The sequence below is a fragment of the Elephantulus edwardii genome, unplaced genomic scaffold (assembly GCF_000299155.1).
Source record: "Elephantulus edwardii isolate Elephantulus edwardi_28Jun2011 unplaced genomic scaffold, EleEdw1.0 scaffold00120, whole genome shotgun sequence".
NCBI classification, from domain to species: domain Eukaryota; kingdom Metazoa; phylum Chordata; class Mammalia; order Macroscelidea; family Macroscelididae; genus Elephantulus; species Elephantulus edwardii.
Window position 1 is genome coordinate 3,643,851 of NW_006399870.1, and position 13,108 is coordinate 3,656,958.

The window sequence follows — 13,108 nt, forward strand, 5'->3', positions numbered from 1 at the left end:
TATAATCTCCTAAGCTTAATAACCACAAGGCAAAATAAGTAAATAGAAAGTGGACAAAGAGGATTTTAAGAGATGTTTGACAAAAGAGGATATTCAAATGGCCAAGCATATGAAAAAAATGCTCAAAAGCCACTGTTCTTGTTATGTGCTCATAGCGACTCTATATACAAGAGCCCTAAATACTGCTTTATCCTGTGCCAACCTTTTTGTCCCTGACACACCGACCTCTATTACCCTAGTGACTGAATCAATCCATCTCATGGAGGGTCTTCCTCTCCTGTGCTGTCCCTCCACCCTCCCAAGCATGACGTCCTTATCCAAGGACTGGTCCCTCTTTGTAACATGTCCAAAGTATGACAGATGAAGCTTCAGAATCCTTGCCTCCAAGGAGCAGCCTAGCTTCACCCTCTCTAGGACAAATCTATTCGTTCTCTTAGCAGTCCATTGTATATATTCTTCTCCAGCACTATAGCTCAAAGGCATAAATTCTTCAATCATCCCTAGTCATTGCCCAGCTCTCTGATACATAGCAAGTGATTGCAAAGACCATGGCCTGTATCAGGAGCACCTTATTCTCTAAACTGACATTGTTGTCCCACTGAGACACAAATAAAACCTTTCAGTCCTTTTAGTAAAGCTAAGATAAAATTTAAAAAATAAAAATGCAGAATTAGCAAAAGTTGGCAAGAATAAGGAGAAATTATAGCCTTTATACATTGCTTTATGAATTTCTTGAACATAGCAAAAAGTATATAAAAAAGAGCCAACAGTTAAAGGCATTCCCTTTAAGAACAGTAACTAGGCAAGGATGCCCACAATCACCTCTCTTATTCAATATTGTATTGGAAGTCTTAGCAATAGAAATAAAACAAGAGAAGGAAATAAGAGGTATCCAAATTGGCAAAGAGGAGGTAAAATTATCTATGCAGATGATATGGTAGTATACTTAGAAAACCCTAAAGACTCAGCAAGAAAACTACTGGACATGGTTGACCAATGCAGCAAAGTGGCAGGATATAAAATCAACATACAACCAGGAGAGGATAAAATAGATGAATGGGACCTTCTAAGAATCAAATCCCTATGCACATCCAAAAACTTCTCCAATGGAGTAAAAAGTCAAGCCATAGACTGGGAAAAAGTATTTGGTAATGACATGTCAGATAAGGGACTTATATCTAGAATTTATAAAATACTTGAGCACCACAACGAAATAAAGGTATACAACCCAATCACAAAATGGGCATAGGATATGAAAAGACACTTCACCAAAGAAGACATTTAGATGGGCGAGCTCTGGTGGCCTAGTGATAAGAAGCTACACTGCAATCTCAGAGGTGCACGGTTAAAATCCACCAGATGCTCTGCTGGAGGAGGAACAATCTCCTCCTGTACCAGTCAGATCTGATTTCACGGTACACACACACACACACACACACACACACTGAAATAAAATAAGACATTCAGATGGAGAACAAACACATTATGAAATATTCAAATCCCTAGCTCTAAATGATGCAAATCAAAACAACTATGAGACATTATCTCACCCCAGTAACAATAGCAAAATTTAACAGAACAGCAAACAACAAATGCTGGCAAGGGTGTGGAGATCTGGAACTCTTATTCACTGTTGGTAGGAGTGTAAAATGGTGCAACCACTATGGAAGGCTGTGTGGTGCTTTCTCAAAATGCTGCAAATAGAAATACCATTTGGCCCAGCAATTCCACTACTGGGAATATATCCCAAAGAGACCGTAACTGCCACCCAGGCAGATATATGCACACTTATGTTTATTGCAGCTTTGTTCAAAATAGCAGAGTTGGAAATAACCTAAATGCCCATCAACAAATGAATGGATAGAGAAGCTGTGGCATATTGACACAATGGAATACTAGGATGCATTGAAAAACAAGGAACTCATGAAATATTATACAAAATGGATGATCCTGGAGGACATTATGCTGAATGAAATATTTCAGTCACACAGGAATAAATACTGCATAGTGCTGATGGTGTAAATTGGGACTGACATTGGGGTTGGGGGGAGACTGAGAAAGATGGAATAAATAATGTATACTGCATTGAAACAGATGAGGGAGAGAACTGTTTAAAAGGGATATATGATTAGGTATTATTGTCATGAGAGGAGTCCAGAATGAAAGTTGCATGGTGGAGTGGTCTTGGAAGGAGGAATTTTATAACACTGAAAGAATTTTTCTTTTACTTTTCAAATGAAGAAAAAAAATTTAAAAAATGTAAAAGAAAAATGAAGGCTAGCCTGCATAGTGGAGTGGACTTGGAGGAAGGGATTATATGACAATGAAAGAATTTTTCTTTTCTTTTTCAAAGAGAAGAGCCAACTGGTGGGAAGGTTGAGCAGGGAGAAAAGTGCAATGAATGAATGGAAATCCAAAGTCTCTGTAAACTTGCATTAAAATTAATAAAAAATACTAATAAAAAAAGCTGTGGAGTGAGCACTGACTCATAGTGACCCTGTACTAGCATAGTACTGCCTAATTCTGTGCTATCCTCAGAATTGTTGTTATACTTGACACCTTGTGGAAGTCAATGTCATCCCAACTCATTGAGGATCTTCTTCTCTTACACTGATATTCTACTTTTTCAAGCATTATGTCCTTTTACAGGATTTGCATCCACCAGATCGATAACATGCCCATGAAGATGAACATGAGATGAAGTTTTACCATCTTTGCTTCTAAGGAACATTCTTTGCCAAAGACATTTTTGTTTGTTATTTTGGAAGTCTGTGGTATATTAAATACTTTTCACCAACACAATTCAAAAGTGTGAATTCTTTCATTTTCATTATCCAACTTTCACATTCATATGAGACAATTGAAAATATTACTTCAGTTCTGTTTTAAACTAATATCTTTATTTTAAACTGCTCCTTAGCACTTTAAGGAGCTACATAGCACCAGATTTGCCCACTGCAATACATCTGAAGTCTTGACTACTACTTCCATGGGTGTTGTTAACAGATTCAAGTAAAATTAAATATTTGAAAACTTCAATATTTATATACATTTATCATTATGTTGACTATTAGTGCATTATTAGGATTTTTGTTCTCTTTATGCTGAGGTGTAATCCATCCAGAATTCTTTGAATAAGTACTTCAAATCTTCATTTTCTAGAAGCAAGTAGTGTCATCTGCATAATCCATGTTGTTGATTAATCTTTCTCCAATCTTAAGGGCACACTCATTATCATATAGTTTGGCTTCTCAGTTTATTTGTTCAATAAACATATTGCATTGGTATGGTGAAAAGGTACAAGCCAGATGCACACATTTCCTAATGTTAAACTATGCAGCATATTCAGCATTCTCTTGTTCTGTTTAGATCACTGCTTCTTGGTCTGCAAACACATTCCACACAAACACAATTGCGTATTCTTGAATTATCATTTTTTGCAATGTTATTTGCACTCCAAAGTATCCACTCTGGACTTAAAACAGAGATTCAAAGAGCCACATGTGAACCATGTTCACAATATCCAAAAGGCAGTAACAACCTACATGTCCATCAAGAGATGAATGAATAAATAAAATGTAGCACATACATATAATGGAATCTGCTTGATCATAAAGAGAAATGACATTCTTATACATGCTACAACACAGACAAAATTTGTAAACATTATGATGCATGAAATAAATAATTCACTTTTGGAAAAATACAGGATTATAATAAGAGTAGGTAAACGTAGAGAAAAAAGATTACTTGCATTACCTGCAGATATCACTAATAATTGGAACATGGAAAGTGTGAAGTTTGAATCTAGGAAAATTACTACAAGAAACAAAAAGAATGCACATTCAAAACCTTTTAAACAGGGTAAAAAGGGAAGCCACAGACTGGGAAAAAGTATTTGGTAATATATCAGTTAAGGGACTTATATCCAGAATTTATAAAAATACTTGAGCACCACAACAAGATAAAGGTAAATAATCAAATAGAAAAATGGGCACAGGATATGAATAGACACTTCACCAAAAAAGACATTCAGATGGCTAACAAACACATGAACAAATGTTCAAAATCCCTAGCTCTAAGAGAGATGCAAATCAAAACAACTATGAGATATCATCTCACCCCAGCCAGAATAGCAAAATTTAATAGAACAGCAAGCAACAAATGCTGGCAAGGTTGTGGAGAAACTGGAACCCTATTCACTGCTGGTGGGAGTGTAAAATGATGCAACCACTGTGGAAGGCTGTATGGCGCTTTCTCAAAAAGTTGCAAATAGAAATATCATTTGACCTAGCAATTCCACTACTGGGAATAAACCCTAAAGAGACCATAACTGCCATCCGTGCAGATATATGCACAATCATGTTTTTCGCGGCTTTGTTCACAATAGCAAGGAGTTGGAAACAGCCCAAGTGCCCATCAACAAATGAATGGATAGAGAAGCTGTGGTATATTCACACAATGGAATGCTATGTTGCATTGAAAAACAAGGACCTCATGCAATATTATTCCAAATGGGTGACCCTGGAGGACATTACGCTGAGTGAAATATCTCAGTCACAAATGTACAAATACTACATAGTGCCACTGTTGTAGAACAGGACTGACATCAGGTTGAGGTGAGACTGAGAAAAAATGGATAAATTATTTATACTGCACTATACTGTAGTGTTCTTAAAGAACTCAAATTGACATGATGCTCGGAAGGATGGAAGGTTGGCAAAGTAGAGGAAGACCCTTAACCAGGTGGACTGATATGGTGACTGTAGCAATAGACTCTAATGTGTCAGGAAGTGTGAAGATGACACAGGATAGGACACGGTTCAGATCTGTTCATATGGTACCTCTGGGTCATACTTAACTCAACAGCACTTAACAACAACAACAACAACAACAAAGAAGGCAATAGTGTCCCATTATTGTTGTTGAGTCCAAACCTACCCATAACTGACTCTCCAGTGAGTTTTCAAAGACAGTTAATTGCACAAAAGATGATAGCCCATTAGGAATATTCCTAATGAGGATATTCCTCATTAGGAATAGCTGGCAAATTTGAACTAGGTGCCTTTGGGATTACAGCGCAGATTCTTACCACTAGGCCACCAGAGCTCTTGATGGTGGCTTCTTGTTGTTTTATACCTTCAAGTCAGAACCGACTCATAGCTGACCCTCTGATGGGTTTCAGAGGCAGTTAATCACATGGAAGGAGATTGCCCATCCTTACCCCATGGAGCAGCTTGTCACTAGGCCACCAGAGCTCCCTAATGGTGGCTTAGTGTTAAGGAAGTGTGCTGTCTGTGCAAAGGTACACAGTTTGAATCCACCAGTTTCTCCACATGGGAAAGATAAGCAATCTCCTCCTTTCGTGTAATTAATAATTGCCTCTGAAAAATAGGAAGGTCAACTATAGGTTGGTTCTGACTTGATGGTAAACAATAACAAAGAACCCAATGACTCCCCTATGGACATATTGCTGAGGAACTCACTAACTCCCTTTAGAACCTCCAACACAGAGCAAACTATGAGGAGTGAAGTGATGGGAGCATTAAAGACATATGCTGAAATGTCTATTAAAGGGAACTTCTAGGCCAGAGCACAATGGAGAAGGAAGGAGAATAGGGTCAGGGGGCTAACCTAGCACTCACGTGGTTAGGGTGTTGAAGCCACAGGCCTTCAGCTTCAACATCCGGTCCTTCCAATATGCCCTGGGCACCCGGAAGTAGTGTATAGAGCCGCCAAAGATGATGAACTTGTGACCCTCCAGGGTGAAATGTGTTCTTCTGGTCTGAAGTCCCATATTACGTTCCTTAAGTTCAGCAGGGATCAGATGAGACAAATTAAACCTGGCAATAACAGAGAACAAGTGGAAATGGAATAGGGAAAGGAGGTGGAGGAAGGAGAAGAGAGGCTACACACTAAGATATAAAGGAGCCCTGGTGGCACAGTGGCTGGCACAAGGCTGGGACTGAAATTGCTAGTTTCTGTAGGCAGAACGCACTAACACCTCTAATGTGTTTCTCATGGAAGAAGGAAGAGTTCCTCTTTTTTCCCACTTGGGCACACCTGGACAAGAACAGTGGCGGCACCTCTCCAGTCATTTTGCTCACAGCATGGTTAGCCCGAGGAGGTAAACCTGATAGGACAAATGGCAGGAAAATGATGCCTGTGATTATCTTCTTGAAGAGACACGAGCTGAAAGGAGAAAGGAATAATGAGATAAAGACTGTTCCAGAAGAATGCTCAGAGACAAGGGTCAGGGCATGGGGTGTCGCCCTTATAATGGGCGGTTTCCCTGGCTTGGTTTAATTCACAAGGCCTTTCTCTTGATCAGCAGCAGTTGAATTACAACTGCTGATGTTTTGGTTGGCAAAGGGCAACATCTAATGCACAGATCACCTGAGAGGCACATAATTGTGCGGCCAACTTAGAGGCTCTGGTGGTTCTCCCTGGCACTTTGAGCAACTGCATAGGAGAAGGATGGGTACTCTTCTGTTAAAATCCTGGGAAGGAGCTCTGGTGGCTTACTTAGTGCTAAGTGCTGTAACCCAAAGGCACCTAGTATGAATCCACCAATTGCTTTATGGGAGAAAGATGGGCAATTTCCTCCCATCTGATTTACTGCCTCCCAAAACCCACTGGAGATTCAACTATGATTTGGTAGAGGGCGTCCAGAGCAACAGAGCTCTGAGGAGAGGGAACAGCTGGAGCCTAGAGATGAGAAGAGCATGGTTGAGGCGTAGGGGAGGGGATCAGCAAAAGTGCAGAAAGTGCTTCCTCAGCTGCAGTGTTCAAGCAGGAGAGGCAAGAAACTGGGAGCCTAGAGGGTGGAGGAGGGTGAATAATTACCATTTGGGCTGAGAGTTGGGGAAGAGAAAACTGGAGTTTGGGGAGAGAAATTAGAAAGAGGGGATGCTGACAGATTTGAGGACCCAAGAAGAAAGGTGTGCCAGACTAAGGGTACCTCATTGCTTAATTCACTTTAAGATCTCCTCAGGTGCTTAGTATCAACGGACAACAGTATCTATAGCTGGCTGGCAGAGCATGAGGGTGGTCTGTGTGGCGCCGGAATACCTGGATAAAGTGAGAAACCCTGATTCTTTAAATACAATTGAAAGACAACATTTGTCACCTGAGGAAAGTCAGAGAGCTCATGTTGCGCGGAGTGGAAAGCAGGTCCCTGGTGCAGCTGTACCGCCCTCGCCGCCTGCAGCCGCGCGGTGCCTGACTGACTCTGGCTGCTCTCCGCTGCACCTCAGTGCGCTGGCGTTCAAAGTGGCCTGGGGCTGTTGGGCGGGTACAGAGCACCTGGTAACGTAAGCAGAGGCTAGGCGCTGCTCGGGGAAGGTGGGAGTGGCCACCAGCTCCAGTCTCCTGCCGCAAGTCTTTGGCGCAGCGCGTCAGGAAGTTAAAACAGACTGGACAGTGGAGCACAGAACAGTCCCACGTGGGACTCAAGTGTCAGAACTGTCCCTCTTGTCCCAGACTCCTTTTCGCTTATGGTAGAAAAACGGGCTTTTAGTCGTGCATCAGTGACCAAAAGGGGGTAGAAAAAGAATTCACATCGCAGACTGGGCAGGTGGGCCGTTTCTCAATTTTCTGTACAGACTTTGGTGTACCAGACGCGGCATCTGTACTGGGGCTGGGACGCGCAGTTAGGAACAGCAAATTCTCCCACCTTCAAACACTTTCAGACTGAAAAACTCATGTATATGCTTATTATTGTTCGGTGCCCACCTAACGACCCTGTGAGCAACTGATCTGAACCTTGCCCTATCCTGCGCCATCCTCTTTATCTCTGACACACTTGAGCCCATTGTTGTAGACACTGTCAATCCATCTCATTGAGGGTCTTTCTCTCTTTCACTGATGATTCATCTTTCCAAGCATGATGTCCGTCTCCAAGGAACAGTCTCTACTAACAACATGCCCAAAGTATGTTGAGACGAAGTTATCTTTGCCTCCAGGGAGCGCTCCGGCTGCATCTTTCCCAAGACCTATCTGTTCTTTCGGCAGTGCATGGGATATCCAGTATTCTTTTCTTTTTTTTTTTAATTATTATTAAATTTTATTAGTTTTAATGAACATTTACAGGGATTTTGGGTTTTCATTCCTCATTGCTGCACCATTCTTTCTACCCTCCTCCCCAGTTCGTTCTTCTTTGCCCCCCATGTCTGTTTTAATTGTCCAATTGCCACAGTGCTTGTCAAAGCCAGTTCTGATTAATCTCCTTTGTCAGTGTGTCCCTTGCCATTCCCTATCACTCCTCCCTGAGAGAGACTTCACCCTGATTCATAAGGAAAAGGGGATGGTGTATTCTCTCAGCTACTTCCTGCTTAAAAGGGATGCTGTGGGTTCCAGGGTGAAGATCTTCTCTCACTGCTCTAAAGGGCCCCTTTGGCAGGAAGAAACACATAGACTATTATGGAGATTGATTTTGGAATTTAGATGCACTGTTATTAATTGTGCTTAGCCGTACATGTTCATATCCTTGAAGATGTATCATGGGGGTGTTGCAACCTAGAAGACACAAATTTAACTAGCAAGTTAAAAGTACATGAGTCAAAAATTATGGAAAAGTAAAAGAAAAGATTCTTTCATTGTTTTACAAACCCTCCCCCAGGTCCCCTCCACCATGTAGCCATTGCTCTAGACTCCTGTGATGACAGAAATACCTAGTCACATATCTCTTTTAAACAGTTTTCTCCCTCCTCTGTTTCAGTGCAGTATACATTATTGAACCCATCTTACTCAGTCTCTCCCCAACCCCGAGGTTAGTCCCATTCTACAACAGTGGCATCATGCCATATTTGTCCTTTTGTGACTGGGATATTTCACTCAGCAGAATGTTCTCCAGAGTCAACCATTTTGAATAATATTGCATGAGTTCCTTGTTTTTCAATGTAGCATAGTATTCCATTGTGCGAATATACCACAGCTTCTCTAGCCATTCGTTTGTTGATGGGCACTTAGGTTGTTTCCAACTCCTTGCTATTGTGAACAAAGCTGCAATAAACATGGGTGTGCATGTATCTGCTTGGATGTCAGCTATGGTCTCTTCAGGGTATATTCCCAGTAGTGGAATTGCTGGGTCAAATGGTATCTCTATTTGCAACTTTTTGAGAAAGCGCCATACTGCTTTCCACAGGGGTTGCACCATTTTATACTCCCACCAACAGTGAAGCAGGGTTCCAGTTTCTCCACAACCTCGCCAGCATTTGGTGCTTGCTGTTCTGTTAAATTTTGCTATTTTGACTGGGGTGAAATGATATCTCATAGTTGTTTTCCAGTATTCTTTTCTAACACACCTCACACTATTGTCCTTATTCATTGTCCAGCTCTCCAGTGCATGCTTCTTGCTGTTGTTATGTGTCATCAAGTTGTCCATGACTCAAAGTGACCCTATACATAATAGCTTTGAACCCAAACCTATCCTGAGCCATTTTCACCGTCTTGGACACACCTATCCCCATAATCCCAGTTAGTGTGTCAATTCATCTTGTCTAGGATTGTCCTCTCCTCCGCTGTGCCCAACCCTTCCAAGTTATGATGCCCTTCTCCAAGCACTGGTCCCTCCTGGCCACATGCCTAAAGTATGTTAGATGAGCTTCAAAATGCTTGCCTCCAAAGAGCAACTAGGTTAAACCCTCTCCAGGACAGAACTGTTAGTTCTCTTGGCAGTCCAAGGTATGTTTAATACTCTTCTCTAGCACCACAACTCAAATGCATCTTTAGTCATTGTCTGGCTCTCTGATGCATAGCAAGTAATTGCAAAGATCATGGCTTGGATCAAGTGCACCTCTAGACTTACATCATTGCTCTTTAGCACTCTGGAGAAGTCCCTAACAGCAGATTCTCCTAATGCAATTTGTCTTTTGGCTTCATGACTGCTTATGCAGTGTTGATTGTGGAACCAACCAAGCTGAAATTATAAACAAACTCGCTCTCTTCTCCATCTATCATGGTGCTGCCAGCTGGCCCTGTGGTGAGAATCTTCGTCTTCTTGATGTTGAGCTTCAGTCTATATTGAAGACTGCAGTTCTTAACCTTCTGCAACAAACTCTTCAGGTCTTCCTCAGTTTCCACAAACAAAGTTGTGCTGTATAACATAGTTTGTTGATGAGTATTCCTCCTGATGCCATGTAAAGTCAAGCCTCCGAAATGATCTGTTCCGCTTATAGATTGAAAAGAAATGGAGACAGAATGCATCCCTTATGCACACCGTTACACCGTTCCAGATTTTGGATCATACAGTGTTTCCTTGCTCTGTTCTGATAACTGCTTCCTGGTCTAAATATAGGTTTCACATGAGCACTGTAGGAAGCCAAATATATGATAAACCATATGCTTAATCAGGAATTGATTCTTCTCAAGGTTAGTCACAATTTGTTGTGATATGCAGTCAAATGTCTTTGTATAGTCAATGAACCAGACAGACTTTCTCTGGTACTCTCTGCTTTCTGCCAAGATCCATCTGCCATTGGTTATGATGCCCCTAGTACCATAGCCTCTCTAAATCCAGCTTGTATTTCTGGTAGTTCTCTCTCAATGCTTATGTACATTCAATTACCTTGAGATAAGTGTTTGAGTATATCCCAGTGGAAACCACGAAAGAACTGAAGAGTGATGAGACCACCCTGGGGAATTATAGCTTGTCATCCTAATAGCCAGTCTTAACAATACGTGAAAATTGTCTGAGTTTAGAAAATTAAAAATGCTGTTTCCAGTTGGAGAAACTCTTTGAAAATGCCAGTAAGTATCTGTAAAAATTTGGTTTCGAATGTTTAGGCTGTGAAGCAAATTGTGGTGATGTGTTATGTGTTGCGTTGTTAAGGGAAATGCAGTAATTGGAATCTACCAGCTGCTCCTGGGCATTTTAATATTTGGTCAAAACTATCTTTTGCATGGTAATGACTGCCATGAGTACAAAGTGCCATCTTTAAAAAAATTAATCATATCACAGAGTCACACAATTTGATGAGGAGGGGAGTGAAGGAAATGGTAAAGATCCAGTGTGAAAAGCAATGTATATGAACTGCGTAAATGAACCAGAAAAAAAAATTACACCCCCCCAAAAAACCCCACCTGTTTTCTCTTCAAGATTCCTCCTCTGGAGAGTTCCTTTATCCTTCTCACACAGCTTTAACATTTGAAAAAGCAGCTACCGCACTTCAAAGGGACCAGCTGCCCATCCCCCTAGCCAACCCCAACCTAGACTGAATTAAGAACTTTCCTGAAGTTTTACACCTTTTGTTTTACTTCTATTACCAAATATTCTGTTTATCTTGAAGATGAGTTTTAATCTTTATGTCAAAGAAAACTTTGTGAGCAATGTGTATAGTATAGGCATCTAATTTTGGCATATTTGTGGGAAGAGGGAATATTAGCTATAAATACACAAGAATTGTAGCCATTAAATGTCTCAGAACTGCAGGTATTGTGGCCTGTCCACCTCCACCATTTTCTTTTTTACACAGCTGAATGACTTTTCTAGACTTTTTGCAACTATTGTGGCATGTGTTTCCCTGTCCCTGCCCCACAATACCTCCCATGGACATTTCCCACTTTAGAAAACTAGAGGGTAATACTGAGTTGGCAGTGTGGTTTTTTGAGGTTTTCTTTTTTAATTCTTTTTTATTTTTGTTGGTATGCATATGTGTCATTGTTGTTATGTGCCGTCGTTGAGTTGCCTGCGACTCATAGTGACCCTATGTATAACAGCCCGAAACCTTGCTCTATCCTGTTCCAATCTCACGTCTCTGACACACCCATCACAATTACCCCAGTTACTGAATCAATCCACCTCATAGAGGGTCTTCCTCTTCTGTGCTGTTCCTCCCCCCTCCCTGACATCCTTCCCCAAGGACGGGTTCCTCCTTGCAACACGTCCAAAGTGAAAGGCTACCTGGGAACTGGGCAACATTCCACGCTGATGACACCTTCTGGGATACATTCCAATCTGCCTGGTGTAAGATGGCTATGGCCACTCAGAAAAGAACACAATCACCAACCACACTGTGCTTAACTGTCAGCAATGACATAATTCACCTGAGAGGACTGAGTGACTCCACATCTGGGAACTAGATCAATGTTCTCCATGGAAAGCTGATCATCGAGCCAACCACCCTACCTCCCAACCTCTACCTATAAAACTTGGCCTGTAATTCCCTCATTTAAGACTCTGCTGCCTGACCTTGCCTTTCTCTGGCCTCAGACAGCAAACTTACTGCAAGAGCTGCTCATAAACTCCTTTGTTTCACTTCACCCAGTTCTCGGCACCTTTTTTATCTTACACAAAGGATGTCAGATGACGCTTCAGAATCCTTGCCTCCAAGGAACAGCCAGGTTTTACCCTCTATAGGATAAATCTGTTTGTTTTCTTAGCAGTCCATGGTATATTCAACACTATTCTCCAGCACCACAGCTCAAAGGCATCAATTTTCCTTCTATCCTCCCTAGTCATTGTCCAGCTCTCTGATGCATAGCAAGACCAAGATTGCAAAGACCATGGCTTGTATCAGGTGCACCTTAGTCTCTGGAGTGATGTCACAATACATCTTTTCATTTCCTGGCTGCTGGTGCCAACAATGTTGACTGTGGAGCCATGCAAACTAAAGCTGTGAACAATCTCAATCTCTTCACCCTCTGTCCTGATGCTGCCAATTGTCGCAGCGATAAGAATCTTTGTCTTCCTGATATTGAGCCTCACTCCATATTGAAGGCTACAGTCCTTGACCCTCTGCAGCAAGTGCTTCAGATCCTCCTCAGTTTCAATAATCAGGGTTGTGTCATCTGCATAACATAGATTGTTGATGAATCTTCCACCAATCCTGATGCCACACTTCTCCTCATACAGCCCAGCCTTCTGGATAATCTGTTCTGCATATAGGTTGAAAAAGTATGAAGATAGGACACATCCTTGGCATATACCCTTACCAGTTTTGAACCATGCATTGTTTCCTTGCTCTGTTCTGACGACTGCCTCCTGGTCCAAGTATAGGTTTCACATTAGCATGATCAAGTGTTATGGAATTCCCATTCTTCTCAGAGTCAGCCACAGTTTGTTGTGATCCACACAGTCAAATGCCTTAATTATTCATATATATATATA

At 41.4% G+C, this 13,108-nt stretch overlaps 2 protein-coding genes across 2 annotated transcripts in view; both read right to left on the reverse strand.

Moving 5' to 3' along the window:
- Positions 1-6,966, reverse strand: part of GLB1L3 (galactosidase, beta 1-like 3) — a 123,407-nt gene extending 116,441 nt beyond the window's left edge. Inside the window, exons 1-2 of the mRNA XM_006892850.1 lie at positions 6,962-6,966; positions 5,646-5,843 (exon numbers count right to left, since the gene is read on the reverse strand). Of these exons, the coding sequence (XP_006892912.1) occupies positions 5,646-5,843; positions 6,962-6,966 (203 nt within the window). The remainder of the gene's footprint in view (positions 1-5,645; positions 5,844-6,961) is intronic.
- Positions 6,967-7,125: 159 nt separating this feature from the next.
- The window catches only part of GLB1L2 (galactosidase, beta 1-like 2), a 130,862-nt gene continuing 124,879 nt past the window's right edge, over positions 7,126-13,108 (reverse strand). The window contains exon 21 of the mRNA XM_006892851.1: positions 7,126-7,415. Coding sequence (XP_006892913.1) covers positions 7,126-7,415 — 290 coding nt within the window. The remainder of the gene's footprint in view (positions 7,416-13,108) is intronic.